Below are 14,824 nucleotides of genomic sequence, written 5' to 3' on the forward strand. Positions count from 1 at the left end.
TTTGTATTTATTGTTTTTTATAATATAATCAATATTTACATTATATTTAATTGATTAACTTAGCTTTCAATAACTCAATTCAAAATAATATTCATTATTTTAAATAATTATTTCAGTTATTTATTTACATCTTTTAGTAATTTCATTAATTTTTTTAATAAAAAATATTGTTTTAAATAAATAATCATTAACAATAAATAAAAAAAAAAATTGATTTCAAAAATTGAAATAATATTTTATAAAAATTACTAAAAAAAATTTTATTAACTCGTTTCATTACTATAACTACTTAGTTTAGTATTATTATATTTATTGTTATTATTATTATTATTATTAATATGTACAAGCCTACAAAATACATAACACAGTTACGCTATTGATTTTTATATAAATTTAAATTACTCATTTTGGATGTTTATAAGTATAAAGTAACGGATTATACAAATAATGTACATGTCTTTATAGGTGTATATTATTCTTAATAAATTTAATTAATTAATTAATTAATAAATTTTCAAAAATTACGTTAATAAAAATTTTATTTTCATTTAATTAGATTAAATTCTATTTCTCATTATCAAATAATTTAAATCCACCGTATTGTTATTTTAGTTAATAAATAATAATTTAATTTAATAAATTAAAATTTTATTTTCACAAAAAATTATTTGTTCCCAATTTACGCACTAATATTTTTTACAATCGACGTAATTACGTTATAATTAAAATTTATTATTTTTAAATATTTTATCAAATTTAATTAATAAAAAATTTGTAATTTATTATTTTTCAAATATAAAATTTCTCTCTCGATTTACAATAAAAAATTATTAATTAATAACGAATCACATTTTCATAATTTATTAATTAATCAAAAATAAAAATAAAAAATAAAATAAAAATAAAAATTTTTTTTCATCCCATTGAAAAAAAAAAAAATTTAATAATCACCGATGTACATTTTTTTTAAAACAATTTAATTATTATTTTTTTAAATTAATATACCAACTAATTATAACAATAATAATTATAATAATAATAATAATTATTATTATTATTATTATAAATAAAAATTTTAATAAATCCAGAGTTTATTTTACAATTTTATTTAATAACAATTTACAAGTTAAAACTCTGTATGAATTTACACTATTTATTTTTAATTATTTTTATCAATTATTAATTATTAATTATTAGTAAACCCGTTTGCTTTATTTATAATTTTAAAAACATTTTAAAAATCACTCGGTCTACTTTTCGATTTATTATTATTATTATTATTATTATTATTATTATTATTATTATTATTATTATTGTTATTATTATTAGAATCAAGGAAATATTAATAATAACAAAATTGAATATTTACAGAATAAACATAAGTGTAAATAATAATATAATTATTTAAATTTAGTTAAACTAATTTTAAACATTAACTTAAATATATTTTACGCACAAACGTACTATGGTCCTTATCATTATAATTATTATTATTATCATAGTTATTATTAATATAACAATAATTGTTATAATTGTTGTTATCATAGTTAATATTAATTAAACGTATTAATAAGAAGAAGGAGAATAAGAAGACACTTGGTGGTCAATCACTGTCCGATCCCACGGCATTTACCTTTTTCCTTTTTTTTGCTTGCTTTGGTTTCGCAATCATTTCATCCTTAAAAAAAAAAAATAATATATATAAATATTCCTTAACTTAACATATAATAGTATTTTGTGTGACAAGGGTTGAAACAAAACGATTCAGACCAGGGTGAAGGGTGACATCACCCGCAGTCTCAACTCGTCTTTCATCTTAAGTCTTATCAGCAGCAGTCAGAAACAAATTAATTTAAAACCAATGGTGTGATCAATCACTAGCGTAAACGTAAATTGTCATTTGCAATTTAAAATTAAACAGAAAGTCTCGAACTATTTATTATTGATACTCATTTTTATAAAACTTCTCAAAATCAAAACTGTCGTTTACGTAAACAAAATTAATGGGACATGTTCATAAATTCACTCTGGAAGTGAAAGATGCAACTTCTGCGTTTATGATTATCTGGTTAAACCAAAGGAACAATTTGAGTACCATAATACGTTCATAAAGTCTGTGAAGTTAAATACAGTATCTGGTATTCTTTCGCTCTAGTTTTAACTAAATCACGTGACTTTCCATTTATCAACCATCTGGTAAATATTTATCAATCTTCATATAGTGTCTTTTTGAACACTCCCATACTCTGGAATTATTATTAATCAAACTAAATTACGAATGCTTTCAGTCGGCGGGCAGAAACATTATTTTTCACCATATCTGCACCGAAAGTTTAAATTTTTACCTGTGGTTAGATGGTAGAAAGTGCAAGAAAATTAAAAGGAAAAACAAAAAAAAGAAAATGTAGAATCCCAAGTAGCACAGAGAGAACTTTAAGATGTCTTTTAAAAGTACAAGATAAATTTTTCTTTAAAAAATATTTTTTTAATGACATTTCTGATCGTTTTGTCAATATTTTAGTACCTTATTATGTCAAAAAACTGATAGAAAGGTAAAAGATCCAGTACCTGATCAGGGAACTAGTACCCGATCACTCATATATTTGTCTATCTATATTTACTAAATATAAATATACAAATACATGGAGTGATCTGGGTCTTTTACCTTAAATGTTACAAATAGTGGCAAAAATTTAAACTTTCAGGTATAGGTTTGGTAAAAAATCTTATACACATAGATGAAGATGTGACCCCCTAATCAGCGTGTTTTCCAATCACACACTCGGGTTGAACTGTTCTACTTTCCTCCCTTGGTGTGTAATATGTTTTTTCTCAAGGGACAAAATCTTTATATTTCTGACCGTTGATTTGACATTCGTAATTTATGCGATTGCTGATATTCATTTGTGGAACTGGACTGAATCAAATTGTTTCGACTAATTGTAGAGACACCGAAACTTAAAGTTTCGATGCTGGGAAAAAAAAATAGATAATTTACCTCACTACTTTGGTCAGTACTGTCACTATTGCGATCTCTAGGAGGTGGTCGTTTGCTGGCAGTTCTTTCTCTTGTAGAAATAATTTTCCTATGCCCAGCAGCTTTAGCAGATGCTGTTGCTGACGCATTATGTTTACGTGATGATGTTGGTGGTGGCGGTGGTTCATTTTCTTCATTAACTTCAGCTAGTGCAAATAAATCACCGTAACTTTTTCTCAGACTATCACTACTGGCAGCTTGTGCTTGTTGAAGTGCTTTCTGCATTCCCTCAGTTTGGTACAACTGTAGATCTGCAGACGCACGACAGTGTTGTCGTAATTGATCTAAATGACCTAATACTTGTTCTCCCGTCGGTGGTCCAGACTGTTGTTGATTTTGCTTAGCGCCGGCGCGTTTTCGTTTATTTGGACTTGTTGCTGGATAACGTGTACTCAATAAATTTGCCAATAATTCACCTAATTTGTCTTCATAATCTCTACACCAATAACGCAGTGCTGCTACTACAAATGTATCACCGTCGTTATTTTGACGCGTAAATAATTGACGTAATAATTCTAGTGTCGGCCTAGAAAAATAAAAAATAAAAATATTTATAATAACTTTTAATAATAAAATCATATCAAAAAAATTAAAAAAAAAAAAATATTTTAAAATAAAATCATATCAAGAAATTAAAAAAAAGTCACATAAAAAAAATTAAATCATAATTAAGGCCATTTTCAGACAGGACCTCCACTTTTTTAAAATTTTCAATGACTTAACTGTCATAAGCAATAAATTTGAAAATAAATTTCAGTAAAATTTTCATGTCAATTTTATAATTCGAATTTTCAAATTTTATAGGCTAAAATTTATTCAAAAAAAATTTTTTTAACTCCTAATCGATAACAGCTGTAAGTTATTTTTTTTAATGTCTATATCTAGTCGAAATTGCTTCTACAATGTCTTTGTTTCGATTAAGATTTTAATTTTTTTCAATTAATTAAAGGAGACCACTAGTGTGAAATTTTGAAAAAATCTATTTTTTTGTATATTTTGATAGACTACACTTTCGAAAATAACATACTAAATTTCAAGTGCTATCTAAATTAGTTTTTTTGAGTAATAGCCATCTGAAGAGCAGCCGCTTATCGATTCTCGAAAATACGTTTTTTAAAATTGCAGTTATAACTCGAAGACAATTCATCCATCGATTTCATTCAAATTTCGGATTCTTCTATATGTTTCTACGTACTATGAACCTTCAGTTTTCCGATCGAACCGAAAATATAATTTTGGCAGGTTAAAAATCATCAAATTTTCGCGCAAAATTTGAAAATTTTTTTAAAAACCCCATTTTGTTAAATTTCAATTTTTTTTTTTAGTCCGAGGGTCATGGTACAAAAAATACTTTTTAGTTTAATAAATTTTTTGGTTTTTTTTATTTCAGGCACTATGAAGGCCGATATCACTGCAGCAGTGGGAGGATTTTTTTAAGCCTCGGGAGATTGTGAATAACTCGCTGAATTTTTTAAATTTTGATCTAAAAATTTTATCTTGTATTCATTATATATCCACAAATATATCCTTAAAACATCAAAACACTTCATGAAGTAGTTTCCTTCAAAAAAATTTCCAAAAATCATCTTTTTTTAGGCAGTCACACTAGTGGTCCCCCTTAATAAAATTTTATTACACTTAAGGCAGTTGAAAGTCATTTAATACTTTTAAAAAGTGGGAGACACCGTCTGGGAATACCCTGAAATGATAAAAAAAAAAAAAAAAAAACAAAAAGAAAAAAAAAACTCACCTTTCTTGTTTAAGCATAAACAATATCGCCGTCATAGCTTCTGCATGATTTCTAAATTGTAATTTCGGAACCACTGGCAAAACATATTTTATTGGAAAATCATGAGCAGTAATGAGTTGCCAAAAACAATATTGTTCAAAAGTTTCCCACTCTAAACTTTTAATAAGTAATCCTCCAAACGAATCTTTCTCCAACATTTTTAATTGCCCTTGTAGTATTTGACAGACCAGTTCTTGCAATTGACATGAATCAACAGTACTGACAACTAAATGAAGCAGCGTTGCATTACCTAATGCAATATTTTGAAATCCCATAAATACATCAGGCACCAAATAGCAGAGTAAAAATACATTGTCTTGATGACAAAATTTTAAATCATCTAGCAAACAAGTCTCTAATTTTTTATCTCGATGCTGACAAAAGTCTTTATAAACAGCAGCTTTGACTTCATTCGTAACATTTGACGCAAGTCCTTCACGTTTTTCTTCTTCTCGGCCCCAAACTTTTAAAAAATACAGTAGTAAATAACCGATACATGATTGCAAATTTTGTAATTCAGACAATACATGACCGAGAAATTTTTTCCTGTTGTCTTCTTCTTTACACAGTTGAAAATAATTACGAAACATAACGAAAAGCGGAGTACTGATGCTGTCAGTTAATGAGTCGTCATTCAAATTATCTGAGGGAAAAATATTTGGGGTAATTTGAGAGGAGAGAATCGTAAAGAGGCAGGTGGCAAGCGGCCCGATTGAGTCAACACCGAGATCATCTTCAAGGATCATCTGGACAATGCGCTCCATAGTCTGACACCGGGATTCATTGTCGGTTTCATTGTAGAGATTATTTACAGCTGACTTAAGCTCATTGGGTTCAAGAGTTATGTTTAGATGACAAGTTATGTCTTTTAAAATACAGTTTGATGTTTTTTGTTGCTCGCGCTCACGTTCACGTTCACGCTCGCGGTCTTTTTTTAATTTTATTTTTGAAAGAGGCACATCGTCGTCATCGTCATCATCTTCTTCGTCTTCAACTTTTGTTACTATTCTGTAAATATATTTAATTTCATTAATCCATTAATTATTTTATTTGTTTCCGGTTATTTATAAATTTTAACAGAAAGGTAGAAATTTTTTATCATTATTATTATTATTAATTACCTAAGAGGCATTTCCTCTTCATCGTCACTAAATGCTGGTTCTGGATCTTGTCCATGATGATGATTATTTTCCGTAGAATTGATATTAGTCATAGCAGTTGCTGTGGTAGGTATTAAATTATTATCCAACATCAATCCTGGACCCATGTCTTTGTTCATTTCTTCTATTTTACCTGAATATAGGATCGGAACCTTATTACCCAATGCTATTGAAACATTACATGGGTGATGAACAAAAAAATGTTAAATGATAGTTAATAAGCAAAAATAAAATAATTAATAAAGCATTAATGCAAATAGTTATTAATATCAATTTTTAAAAAATGAATGTTAAAGTTAAAAAGTGATTTCCAGGAGTCTGGTTGTAAGCAATGATCCTGTCTATACTCTTGGAGGGAAAAATTAAATTGACGTGAGAGTGAGTAAGAGCATTCGATGCAACTTATAACCAGATTCTACTGAGTTGATTTTTTTTACATGTAAATTAATATAAAAAGAAAAATAATTACCAGGATCAGCATTTGATGGTAAACAAAATTCCTTAAATGTTTCACGTATTTTTATACGTAACTCACGATCTAACTTTGAATTATCAAATAATGGACATAGTGATGGTAATACACGTTTTTCTAAAATTTGTCTTAGTGATGAAAAAATACCATTACGGACTTTATCTGTCAATGCGGGATAAAAATTTGGTATTATCTGGAAAAAAATATATATAAATATTAGTAATATAAAGTAGAGAAAGTGTCTGGACAATTGTCAGACAAGTGACGTCAATTTACCAGCGAAGAATTGACTAATGATCATTTTTTAAATTTAATGGTGGCTCGCGCGCGTGGATTTTGCCTAGAGAATTGTTTTATAAAAAATTTACCGAAAAACTTTTCATTGTTATTTTGAATTAAACAGAAGTAAAGAGAAATTTTTTTTGAATAAGCAAATCGGACGTTATAATGGGTGACAGGACTTGTAATTTCCGTAGAATTACAAGCGCTTGTATATTAAAGTCCAGGAAATTATTTTATGAAAAATTGACCGAAAAATTTTTGACGTCAATTAACAAGCAATTGTCAGTCAATTTCTCGTGATCCGATTCAACACTAAATTGACCGTTGTTTCGCATCATTAATGTATTAGTATATTGTATAAGGTATGAAACAAAACGATTTCAGACCAGCTTTATCTAAAAGTTCCTATAGAATCCACTCAAATGAGAACTTGTGGATAAGGGGAGTAAAGTTTGCTGCCCCAGACATAAGCGAGAGCTGACATCACCCGCAGTCCGAAATCGTGTTTCATCAAGTGTTATGAACTATATTTTCCACTATAACCTGCATTGAAACTTGAAATTTCAGTGTCAGCAGCCAATCAAAAACAAATTAATTTAATACTAATTGTGTGATCAACTATTGGCGTAAGAGTAAATTATAATTTGCAATAGGAAATTAAGCAGAAACTATAAATACTATTCCACGCCTCATAAGGCAAAGTCTTATGTAAATCTGAATCTTCAGTCTTCAGCAAGTCTGCATCATCTTGGACAAGTCTGAGGCAAGATACTTCCGTAAGATACGTCAAGTAAATCTGTTAGATGCATTAACTCAGACTTGCTGCAGAATTGCTTAAGATACCTGGACATGGCCACCCTTACTTCGATATTTTGTGAGCCGTCTATTCAGCATTAGTCTAGTAAATTCAGTGGCGCTCACTAAATATTCGATATAATTTTATCGAGTGACAATATTATTAATTTGTAGCACTTTAAATTTAAATGAAGACTACTGGGTCAACTATAGGTACTGTGTGTTGAGCTTGGAGTGATTCGAAGAAAAAGAAACCCAATATCTTAAGCAATTCTGCAGCAACTCTGACCTAACATTGATATATAGTAGACATATTGGTTGAGAATTGCTGCAGACTGTTTCTACAGATTTCCGTAAGTCTTTAAGAAGAATCTTAAGCAAGACTTGATGAAATCTTTGGCAAATATATTTATGAAATGCATCTTCTTCAAGTCTTTTTTAAATCTACCGTAAGAAACTTGCTGAAAGACATCCGTCAAGTAATTTACTTAAGACAATGCTACTAGAGTCACTAAGTTAGAACTGTCATTTACGTAAATAAAATTAATGGTCTGCAATTCAAAGTGCGAATACCTTTAGCCAGCAGGCAAAAGCATTACATGTTTTTTCCCAAGGGGCAAAACCTATAAGTTTCTGCCCACTGACTAATCATTCGTAATTTACGCGCTTGCTGATATTTCTTCGCGACACCGGACTGAAATTATCTTGTTCCGACTGGCTGTAGCGGCACTGAAACTTTAAGTTTCCACACTGGTATTATGAGAATATAAATACATATAAATATTAATTGATACGTTTAAATATAAATAAATGTATGTATATATTTACTCTGCATAAAAAATCTAAAAGTGTGGCAGTGACAGCAGGATGTGATCGCATTGAATTATGCATGACAAGTATTGCCGGTTCAATGTTCATAATATTATCTTTTTCAGGATCAAAAAATAACCAATCATAAAATAACGCTAATTTAGCGTTGCTAGCAGCGACCGTTGATGTGCAAGTTGTTAATAACCATCCTATGACAGCCCATCGTGGAATAATATCTGAGCACAGTAACTCATTTGTCGGATGTATTACTCCAACAATAAATCTTATTAAATCACAACGCAGTGACTGTGATTCAGGTGTCGCTAAATATTGTCGTTGAAACCAATCCTGATAACGTTTGTGGTTACCAAAACGCACACTTCCAGTTAAAAATACAAGTTTACGTTCCATATCTGGAGTCAAACGTGATTGTAAAAAACGACGTGATGTACGTGTTTGTAGTAATTGCAATACACCTGTCAGGTTTTGATTTATCGACTTTGGATTTGTTAATAAATCGCGCCAGAGACTTTCAAATTCAGGTAACCTCGCAACATTTTGAAGTAAACGCACCAAATCTCTAAAAAATAAGTTAATAAATTTACAATAATTTAAAATAATTAAATTTAAAAATTATTACCTTCCAATAACTAGACAATCAACAATACGTTCTCTAATAAGTGCAACAGTGAAAGTAACTTCTCTTGATCTCAATTGCTGAAGATGAGGAGCGCTGTGGTCTTCAATTAAACGTAAATAAGTATAAACAATAGATGCAACTAAAAAGGGAAATTTATCGAGCCACTGTCGATTATCTTGAAATATATCAAGTAATGCCTCAACTAAATATATATTGCGCGGTGAAGTGTCACCACCAGCGGCATGTCTTAATAAACTTAAACATAAATTATCAACACCAGCAACATTTGCTTTTATTAATTCACGTAATAACCACAATAATTGACTTCGAGTTATGTCATTTAATCGCAAATAACGTTCGAGTACTAATTGATTTAAATGACCTAGTACAATGGCCAGTCCATCACGTGTTATCAGTGTTAAGTCACGATAACTTTTAAGCGCATCCTGTGGATCCGTTAAAATAACAACTAAAAGTCCTAGTGATACTTCTTCGTGTGTTTTGTCTTTACAAACTGCATTGTTTAATGTGTCGTGTACTTCTTTTTCTGAGAGACCGGCTGTTAGACCTTGTAGCACTGCGTGACATCGTTCAAATTTCTGTAATTTATTATTAATAATATATTAGTTTTTTTTAATTTTAAATTATAGATTTTTTAATGTGAATATAGCAGATAGAAAAATTTAAAATTATAAATAAATAGAGTAAATAATAATAGAAAAAAAAATATTTAGAAAAAATGCACTCATTAATTTTTTAAATGCGCAATTTTTTTTAATTTTATTTTATCAATTATTTATTCTATTCATTAGCAATTTTAAATTTGACTGATGTCTGCCACATTCACACTCATATTTTTCAAATGTCAAGTTATCATGTTGACGACTTTGATGATCTTATGACAATAAAGTTAGCAGATATTTAAAAATTTTTGGATTTAAAAAAAAAAAAATAAATAAATATTAAAAACATATTTTGAAATATTGTATGTAAAGTTTATAAAATTTTCGACATGTGCATATTTTTAGAAATATTTTTTTTTCATTATTTATCTGTTAAAAAAAAATTTTTTTAATTTCAAATGTCTGCTAACTTCACTACCATGATGATCTTTAGGTTAGTAGACAACTAAAAGTTTTCAAATTTTTTTTAACAAATCAATTACAAAAAAAAGGGAAAATTAAAAATATGCACTTGTACAGAATAAAAAAAAACTACAGGTGGAATTTTTTCAAATATTTTTTTTCATAATTTACTGTTTTGAAAAAAAATTCAAAAATACGATATTAGAGTTAACTGTCAAATGATAATTTTCGAATTTTTTTTCAATACATCAATTAAAAAAAAAAAAATATGAATATGCACCTGTACAAAATTAAAATAACTACAAGTGCTATTTTTTAAAATATTTTTTTTAGTACTTGTTCGTTTAAAAAAAGAATCAAAAATTTTTAGACGTTGGCCAACTTCAGTATCATGAACGTAACAGATATGAGACAGTTTATAAATTTTAATAAATAAATTAATTAATTAAAATAATGAAATTTAAAAAATGCACGTATTGATTTTTTATTTATCTAAATACGCATTTTTTTATTTTTACGCTACTGGCATTTTATTTATTTATTCAATAATTAAAAAAATTGCCAACTCTCTGATAAATTCACAGTCATTATTTTTATTCAAATAAAATTATGGTCCTGAAGTTAGCAGACAACAATTTTCAAATTTTTTCTTCCAAGAATTTAATTTAAAAAAAAAAAAAAACACTAAAAACATGCATACGCAGAAAATTAAAAAAGTCTATACGTGAAATTTTTCAAAATACTTTGTTTTTAAGTTTATCGTTTTTAAAAAAATTCAAAAATTATTAGACCGGCTAATTTTAGTATCATATAAAGTCAGATGTTTGTAAGAAAAAAAAAAAAAATTATGTGAATTACGAAATAATAAATGACACTGAGTTTTAGCCGACGTCTAATAATTTTGAATTTTTTTAAAAACGATAAATTTAAAAAATTTTACCTATAGGTTTTCGAATTTTCTACACTAGTATATTTTTATTTTCTTTTATTTGTAATCGATTTGTTGATAAAAAAAAATCCGAAAATTGTTGATCGTCAATTGCAGGTGACTGTGAATGTAGCAGACGTCAAATAAATTTAAAATTACAAATAGAGTAAATAATTTAAAAAAAATGCACTTATTAATTTAAAAATTTTTTAAATGCGCATTTTTTAAAATTTTTATTTTATTAATTATTTAGTCTATTTATTTATAATTCAAAATTTGCCTGTCTGCTACATTGGCACTCATAATTTCAGGAGATTAAATAATAAGACATTTAAATATTCCGCCAGAAAAAAAAACAAGTGAACGAAAGTGGCGCCACCATGAAAATTGCGCGACCATCGCAACAATGGCGGTGATAGCACACTTTATACGTATCCAGCAGCGAGTATTTGAAATATTTATATTACCTCTTCAAGCTCGTCCTTGTTCTCGATGCAAGACGTATTAAGAAGTCTCCAAGTATTGGAAGTTGCAGTTTTATTAAGTTCCATATTTTTAATCAGCACAGTTTTAAAAATATAAATAAAATTTAACGTCCAATAATAATAATAATAGTAGTAGTAGTATAAAAATAATTGTGAGAACGAGAATTTAATTTAATTTAAAAAAACTCGTAATTAAAAAATAAATAAATGACAATAATAAATATTAATCACACAGCTAGAGAGAGGCCGAGCCCTGAATGTTGGATTGGAGTTAAACCAGCCCTCAGCCCTGTATGCTGCTGCTACTGCTGTTGGTGGTAGTAGTAGCTGGCCGCTGCTTCTGCCTCTTGCCGTTTCCTCCGTTAAACACGAGCACGAGCATCGTGATCGCTTCTGACTCTGACTGTTAAATGTCCCTCTCTCCGTCGACGTCTCCGCAACTCGCTCGTTCGACCTCAGCACAACGCTATGGTAAATCTTCTGTCTCTTTTTATCACTCTCTCTTTCTATCTCTATGTCCGTCGCTCTTTCTCTCTCTCTCTCTCTCTTATCCACTCTGGGTACTTGTTAACTTGGTAGCTCAGCGCACTTGATACGTCTTCACTCTTCGACTATCGCTGAAAGACTCTCTTGCAACCGCAACACACACTATTCTCATTGCGATTGCGCATTCATACTAAACCTCTATAGTTTACTTATTACGCGTACTCCCTTCATACAACCAATCAAATTATTTTAAATATCCCCACTATTTACGATTACAGACGAAGAGTTACGGGAACTTGCGAGCTGAAGATGTACATAGTAGGGATTAGAGAAAAATTTAGATCAACTTGCGCGCGCATTACTTGTTACGTTGATTTCTCGATGTTCCGTTTCATATTCTCGGTCTCTCAGATTCCCCAAAGGTGTCAGGTTAAAAATAGTCGAGACAAAAGCGACGGTAGGAAAAGACGACCTCAGAAACAGCCGATAACGTTTCGATTACCATTTGAGTGAAGGAGGAGAGATAGTTTGAAAATTGTATTAATAGTAAATTATGCAACTAGTGCGGTAAGTTTTCCATTTCTGATGAGAGTAAAGTTGAACGAACGGAGGTAAACTTTTACTGTAACTTTTGGTTATTTTAGGTGATTATTTGTGTGCGGCAGATTCTTAAATTCGTCACTTTAAATGATAAAATTTTTAACATAAATTAATAGTATATTATGTGACAAGAGATGAAACAAAATGTCGCCTATGACCGGAGGGCCAACTTCACTCTAACCTGAAATCGTGTTTCACTCAAGAGTTACACTATATTTTTTATGATTACCTGCATTGAAACTTAAAGTTTTATTATATTTTAATGATTCTCATTATTTTATATTATCTTTTCCTATCGGAGATGGTAATAAGTATTCTTATTTAGGTGGTAACTATTATTATCGAAGATGATAACTACTCTATCCGTGATGATAATCATTACTATCTTGGAAGGCAAAATTAAAAAATTTTGTAGACATAAGAAGTATTACTATCTAGATGGTAACTATTACTATCGGCAATAGTATTTATTACTATACGAGAAACGAATAGATAATATAAAAGCACGGTAATGAGTATCACATATAGATGATAATCATTCCCTATTACAAGATACATACGAAGAGAAATTTCAATTCTATGCCTATGCAGCATAGTAATAATTATAGTTTGTGTGACGCCGCTCTTATGTGACTGCTTGTACAAACTATAGAGTAATGTAATTATTACTATGCTTCATAGGCATACTTACTTGACATTTCTCTTCGTGTGGTGATAGCATTTTTTTTCAGCGTGCAGAAGGTAGAACCTTCCAAACAGTGTGTTTTCCAATTACTTCCCTGATGGAAATTTTTCGAAATTTACTCTGAAAAACTCAGTTCTAAAGTTCCAAATACTTCTTCAAAGTTCTTCAGAGCAAACTTCAAAAAATTTTCACCAGGGTCAGGTTGAACTGTCCTGCTTTCCTCTCTTGGTGTGTAATATACTAATTATTTCTTCCCAAGGGATAAAACCTATATGTTTCTGCCCGCTGATTGGACTTTCGTAATTTACACGCTTGCTAATATTCATTCGCAGCATTGGTTAGGAATTATGGTGTTTTGATTGACTGCAGAGACACAGAAGCTTGAAGTTTCGATCCCAGTATCACGAAAAGAAATTAAATCATTATTATTATTATTATTATTATTTTTTTTTTTTTTAACGACGTAATTCGTATTAAATAATTATTTTGTCATCAAGTATTATTGTTAAAATAAAAAAATTAATAAATAAACCTCTATTAATTTAATCATCTTGCCCATTAAAAAGTAATAAAAATAAAAAATAAATTTAATGTTCAAATATCCATTAAGATAATATCTTACGGCCATAATTTCTTGATATTTTAAAAATCTATCAGTAATCCCAAAGTATAGAGAAGTAAAAAAATATAATTGTCAGAAATAAATCGTTGGAATAAAAAAAAACATCTTTTATTAATCAGCAATATAACTAGTTACTACGTAAAAAATTTAAAAAAATACTTATTTGTATTATTATATCATTACAAGATGTTTAAATTATTTATTTATTACTTAATAATAAATATTATAAACGTTTGTGAAATTGAATCGTGTAGTTCATCATCACAACCAGAGTGTCCAAAATACGTTTACAAAAATTACCAAGAACGTCAACACGTCATATCAAATTTACCAAATAAACGTCGACTTGGACACTTGTCTTTAGTCGGCACCTATCAGTCTATGACTTACAGATCCACGGATTTTAATATTAAAACTCAGGATTTAAGTGTCACCGATCAGTTGAAATCCGGGATCCGTGTTCTGGACGTCACAGTCCGTTTAGAAGACAAATTTTTGTCTCTTTATTCCAAAGGAAAGCCATTAAACTTCACATTGTTCCATATACTCTATGAAATAGAACAATTTCTTTATTTTTATTCACGTGAATTTGTCATCTTAATAATAAATTACGATATTAGTGATCCAGAAGATATGGAAAATGTTAATAGCAATATGTGTAATAAAATAGATCAATATCATTACAGCGTTGGTGGCTGGCGTTTAGTTAATAATTGGAAATTAACGGACACAGTAGAAAAACATCGTGGAAAAATATTATTAGCGACATATGACTCATTGTTTAGTCAATGTTTATATTGGTTTCGATCTCAATGTTCTTATTCAAATGATGTTGCTATACGTTTTGAAAGTAATAAAATTTTTGATGAAGATGATTATAAATACGATCAATATGTAAGCCTTCAAGCAAATTGTCATTCGTATGGATCTGCTTGTTTCATTTACAAT

General features: G+C 29.0%; 1 protein-coding gene across 2 annotated transcripts; it reads right to left on the reverse strand.

The window, feature by feature from the left end:
* Positions 1 to 1,180: 1,180 nt before the first annotated feature.
* LOC103579840 (integrator complex subunit 3) lies at positions 1,181 to 12,146 on the reverse strand. Of its 2 annotated transcripts, none has more exons than XM_008561390.3 (8): positions 11,466 to 12,146; positions 8,986 to 9,584; positions 8,364 to 8,925; positions 6,456 to 6,651; positions 5,948 to 6,119; positions 4,788 to 5,834; positions 2,999 to 3,563; positions 1,181 to 1,678 (listed from the first exon to the last, which is right to left on the reverse strand). In XM_008561390.3, the coding sequence occupies exons 1-8, from the start codon at positions 11,547 to 11,549 to the stop codon at positions 1,604 to 1,606; spliced, it is 3,300 nt and encodes a 1,099-aa protein (XP_008559612.1). In that variant the 5' UTR covers positions 11,550 to 12,146; the 3' UTR covers positions 1,181 to 1,603. The 2 variants fall into 2 exon arrangements, with proteins under 2 accessions (XP_008559612.1, XP_014294884.1); XM_014439398.2 differs by having other exon boundaries at positions 5,948 to 6,152.
* Between the last annotated feature and the right edge of the window lie 2,678 nt (positions 12,147 to 14,824).

This window comes from Microplitis demolitor, chromosome 6, assembly GCF_026212275.2.
Source record: "Microplitis demolitor isolate Queensland-Clemson2020A chromosome 6, iyMicDemo2.1a, whole genome shotgun sequence".
Taxonomy (NCBI): Eukaryota; Metazoa; Arthropoda; class Insecta; order Hymenoptera; family Braconidae; genus Microplitis; species Microplitis demolitor.

What these genes read in the sequence shown, in the direction of transcription:
- LOC103579840 (XM_014439398.2), bottom strand. Translation starts at nt 11,549, where the DNA reads ATGGAACTTAATAAAACTGCAACTTCCAATACTTGGAGACTTCTTAAT. An exon ending in ACAAGGACGAGCTTGAAGAG is followed by an intron (nt 9,585 to 11,465) that starts GTAATATAAATA and finishes AATAAATTACAG; the next exon opens with AAATTTGAACGATGTCACGC. An exon ending in TTTTAGATTTTTTATGCAGA is followed by an intron (nt 6,652 to 8,363) that starts GTAAATATATAC and finishes ATTTTTTTCCAG; the next exon opens with ATAATACCAAATTTTTATCC.